This window comes from Lotus japonicus, chromosome 2, assembly GCF_012489685.1.
Source record: "Lotus japonicus ecotype B-129 chromosome 2, LjGifu_v1.2".
NCBI classification, from domain to species: Eukaryota; Viridiplantae; Streptophyta; class Magnoliopsida; order Fabales; family Fabaceae; genus Lotus; species Lotus japonicus.
The window spans coordinates 5,341,213-5,346,308 of NC_080042.1; the positions used below are offsets into that span (position 1 = coordinate 5,341,213).

At 39.8% G+C, this 5,096-nt stretch overlaps 1 protein-coding gene across 1 annotated transcript; it reads right to left on the reverse strand.

Moving 5' to 3' along the window:
- Positions 1–866: 866 nt before the first annotated feature.
- On the reverse strand, positions 867–1,813 carry LOC130735956 (uncharacterized). Its single transcript, XM_057587824.1, has 2 exons — positions 1,728–1,813; positions 867–1,668 (listed from the first exon to the last, which is right to left on the reverse strand). The coding sequence occupies exons 1-2, from the start codon at positions 1,811–1,813 to the stop codon at positions 867–869; spliced, it is 888 nt and encodes a 295-aa protein (XP_057443807.1).
- Between the last annotated feature and the right edge of the window lie 3,283 nt (positions 1,814–5,096).

Below are 5,096 nucleotides of genomic sequence, written 5' to 3' on the forward strand. Positions count from 1 at the left end.
TTCAAGAATGGTGTGAATGTTTTCTGATATTTTATTCATTGACCAAGAGGATATATATAATGCAATAGATGTGTACAAAAGAATGGAAAACCTATTTCTAGGGCTTGATAGCTGTGATCCACAATCAGTGGGATACAAGGGATACAAGGGAGTATTAGGAATGGAATAATTACAGCAGACACAAAATGTCAAAACATAAATTACATTTATTCTTAATAACAACATGTAGGAATGAACACGGGGTTGGGGAGGATGCTGAGGAAAAGAAGAAAAGAGTACAGGAGGAGGGTAATACACGTAACAAAGAAAAAGAGAAGGATGAGGTGGCGCATTAAACAGATGAAGTTGAGTATGGTGAATTCCTTAATAATAACCAAAAAAAGGGACCTTTGTTCCTAAGAGCAGGAAGCATCAATATTGAGAAAACTAACTATGGAGACTTGGCAGATAAGTACCATAAGAAGCGTCCAAACCTTTCTTCATCTCCAATTGGCATGGGTCGTACTAGGGTCTCACGCCCACTGAAGAAACTTAACTCTGATAATGGATTGGGCTAGGCGGCGGCTGCGGTGCAGCCCCGCCCACCTCAATGAGGACTTTATCATGGAACAACCGCGGGCATGGGAACCTAGGGGCAGTGCGCGCTTTGCGTAGGCGTATCCATTCTGAAGTTCCCGATGTCGTGTTTCTGATGGAGACTGAAATTCTGGCAACCGTAGGACATATGTTATACAAGATGTCTAAGACATCTTGTACAACATAATACAGATAACAATGTTCAGATATGCAATCAACAATGATATATACACACCTTACCATAGATGCCCATTGTAGTCATCCAAAGTGCACATAAACCAGTGTCATAATTAGTATAGACCATGGGAATAAAAGTCACAGAGCCAGCAGGCTTCAGCAAATACATCCAAAGACAAAAATCGAAGTGATGCACTATGAGTTGCATAATTGGCAGAGCCATTCACATCTTCTTCTTCTCCAGGCTCTTTTTCTTCTTCTTCAACAGTTTCATATTGAGCTTCCTCTTCTCCACCTTCAACATCCTCATCCTCTTCAACCTCTTCTGCTTCTGCAGCAGGGACATTAGTGAGAGCCTTGATGAGTTGATCCACATTATGCTTCCTTACTTTGCATGCCTGAATGGTGTCTTGCAAGGTCTTGGAAATCTCCTGCAACTCAACCACAATATCCTCCTTGCGTGGCCCAGGTGCCTTAGTGCCACTAACACTGGAAGTTCCCTTTTCAACAAACAACATAATGTCTGGAACATGTGTCCGAACAAACAAACGGTAATCAAAATTGAGGGGCAGAGGCTTCTTACCTTGAGGCTGATTAGCCCTCACAATATCAGGATGTTGATGCACAATCAATTCAGACAAAAGACAAGGAAATAAAATAGGCAGCTTCACAGCCAAATATCCTGCATGCTTGATAGTCTTCTCAAAAACATGATTTCCAAAATCAAATTTACCTCTTGTTCCAATCAAGAACATCATCTTGGCCAACTGAGGAGTCACTCTAAAAGCATACTTTGATGTAAGCTTTCCAGATGGAAGCAATCCTTTCTTGGGCAACTTCTTAACCAGATTTCCAGTGAGGGTGTTTGCAAGCCTATTCAGATCAGGCCCCCCCTCGATGATAGCATCAGGGCTTCTGCCAAAAAACTCATTAATCACTTCAGGAGAGAAGTTGACACACTTCCCCTCACAAACAGCTTCTCATACTCAACACTGTCTTCATCATCACAATCAGAAGGGATGTTCACAATGAACTCCCTGAGGTCCTTGATAGTCTTCATAGTCTTCACAACTGGATATAACATCTGCTAAGGTCCTTGATAGTCTTCATCAAGCCAGCCTGTTCAAGAAGATCAGTGATCTCCTTATAACTCAAAACCTCTTCACTCAATTCTCTTTCTATAGAAATCCTCCTTTGAAACACAAACTTCCACCTCTGAGAAAACTTTGCAGAGTGGAAAGACACATTGTCCATTGGAGCATCAGAAATATTCAAAGGAGCTCTCTTTCCCATGACTCTCTTCCTGACAATGGTAGAGATGTCTGAGACATCTTGTTCAACTTCTGGCTTAGAGTCAGTGGCAGAAACATGCTTCATTTTCCTTCCAGTGGAGGCTCCAGCTTCTGTACGTCCATGGGGGTCTTATGAGAAGACCCTTCTTTCTTCTTCTTTTCATTTGAAACCTTTTTTCTTGTACAAAAAGAAATCTTCTTGATTAAGACCTCATCATCAGATTCTTCATCTTCAAAAACAACAATTTTCTTCTCCTTGCCCTTCCTAGCAGATGGTGCAGGAGTCACCTTTGTAGGGACCTCCACAGATGGAGTCTTCTCACTGACGGAGTCAGTCTTTTCTCCATCAGTATCATCTTCCTTCTCATCACCAGCAACATGAGACTTTTCTCCAGAACCAGAAGCAGATAAGGAGTCTTCCTAATGTTCAACATTTGGTGTAACATCTGGTGTTGTTGCAGCATCAGCAAGAGTTTCCAGCACATTATTGACAACATGATCCACTTCAGCATCTGGAACATCATTTTTTTGAACAACATCAACATATGGATCTGGTATGGAATCATCAGAGATGTTCTGAACAACTGAGGCTTCAACATTCCTCTTCTTGGTAGCGACATGCTTGATTCTCATACTTCATGTCCATTTTGCTGGACCAGAGGGATCTGGAGAAGCAATTGATGCAGTGGAGCGGGTAACCCTAAAGGGTGTGGATGATGATGGATTTAACCCAAGAAACTAGACACGTTGAGCATTGGTGACATGTTTGGGACCCGCAACATTCTTTTTTCCTGATTCTTAAGACATGGTGATGAAGAATTTGAGAGAAATTGAAAAAAAAAAACCGTTGGAGGTTAGACAATTGAAAGAGAGAGAACAATTAGAAATTTCGAGATCAAGGAAGTATGAGATGATGACTTCCGAAAAATGTGAAAGGGCGGTTAAATAGAAGAAAATATAGTTGTTACCCTTGACATGTGTCAATAACTTCTATAAGTCAGTTTTTACACAAATCCCTAATTTCCCTCTTAACTTCTCAAACTTAGCCGCATTCAATGCCTTTGTAAAAATATCTGCCAACTGCAATTCAGTTTCCACAGGCTCAAGTGCAATAATTTTCTCTTCCACTAAATCCTTGATGAAGTGATGACGAATGTCAATATGCTTGGTTTTTCTATGTTGAATTGGATTCTTAGAAATATTGATAGCACTCAAGTTGTCACAGTAAAATGTCATAACATCTTGTAAGACATTGTATTCCTTCAACATCTGCTTCATCCACAGCAATTGAGTACATCCACTTCCAGCAGCTATATATTCCGCTTCTGCGGTTGATTAGGAGACAGAGTTATGTTTCTCGCTAAACCAAGATATTAAATTATTCCCCAAAAAGAAGCATCCTCCATAAGTGTTTTTTCTATCATCTGCATTTCCTTCCCAATCTGCATCACAGTATCCTACCAGACTTGAATTTGTATTGTGAGCATAAAAGATCCCATAGTCAATGGTTCCATTGATATACTTGATGATTCTCTTTACTGGAGTAAGATGGCTCTCCTTAGGTGCAGTTTGATACCTGGCACAAACCCCTACTGCAAAGGCAATATTTGGTCTACTTGCAGTGAGATACAAGAGGCTCCCTATCATACTTTTATATAAGCTTTGATCAACATTAGCTCCACTGTCATCTTTGGTCAGTTTGATATGAGTGACTGCTGGGGTTCTTTTATGAGTAGCACTTTCAAGGCCAAATTTCTTGACTAACTCCTTAGAATACTTGCTTTGAGAGATAAACATTGAATCTTCCATCTTCTTTACTTGCAATCCCAAGAAGTAGTTCAGTTCACCCACCAAACTCATTTCAAACTCTGATTTCATCTCATTGACAAAATGATCTACCATCTGGTCTGACATCATGCCAAACACAATGTCATCAACATATAATTGAGCAATCGTCAGTTTTCCCTTGTTATTTTTCACAAATAAGATCTTGTCAATCCCACCTTTGCTGTATCCATTATTTGTTAGAAACTCAGTGAGTCTCTCATACCACGCTCTTGCTGCTTGCTTTAACCCATAAAGGGCTTTCCTTAACTTGTATACATACTCTACAAAGGTTGGATCAATGAAACCTTTTGGTTGTTCAACATATACTTCTTCATTCAAGTATCCATTCAAGAAGGCACTTTTCACATCCATTTGATAGAGTCTGAACTTCAGTAAGCAAGCAACGCCCAACAATAATCTGATTGATTCCAATCTCGCAACTGGCGCAAAGGTTTCATGAAAGTCCACCCCTTCAATCTGAGTGTATCCTTGAGCTACCAACCTGACTTTGTTCCTAGTAACAGTACCATTCTCATCAGACTTGTTCTTGAAAATCCACTTGGTACCTATGACATTTACTCTATCTGGTCTTGGAACTAAATTCCACATCTCATTTCTCTTGAACTGAGCTAGTTCCTCCTGCATAGCATTGATCCAATACTCATCTGTTAAAGCCTCCTTGATGTTCTTATGTTCAATTTTGGAGATAAAACAACCATTGGAAATGACTTCTCTGGATCTAGTAGTAACATCTTCATTAAGATCACCTATAATGTTTTCTTTAGGATGAATCTTCTGAACTCTAATAGAAGGTCCTTTATTCACTGGTGTTAAGCTTTCATTCTCTTCTTCAAATCATTGTTTGACCGTATGTCTGAGATATTTGGTCTATCAACAATTGGCTGAGGTAATGAGTTATCTTCATCTTCCTCTATGGCATTTATGTCCTCCAAGTTATCATCAACCACAACATTGATAGATTCCATCAGGGTCTTAGTACGAGAGTTGTACACTCTGTAAGTTTTGCTAGCTGTAGAGTATCCTAGAAAGATGCTTTCATCACTCTTTGGATCCATTTTTCTTCTCTGTTCATGACCAGCCAGAATATAAGATTTACTACCAAAGACATGGAAGTATTTGACTGTTGGCTTTCTTCCTTTCCACAGTTCATAGAGAGCAGAGGTAGTTCCAGATCTAATGGTCACACGATTGTGAATATAGCAA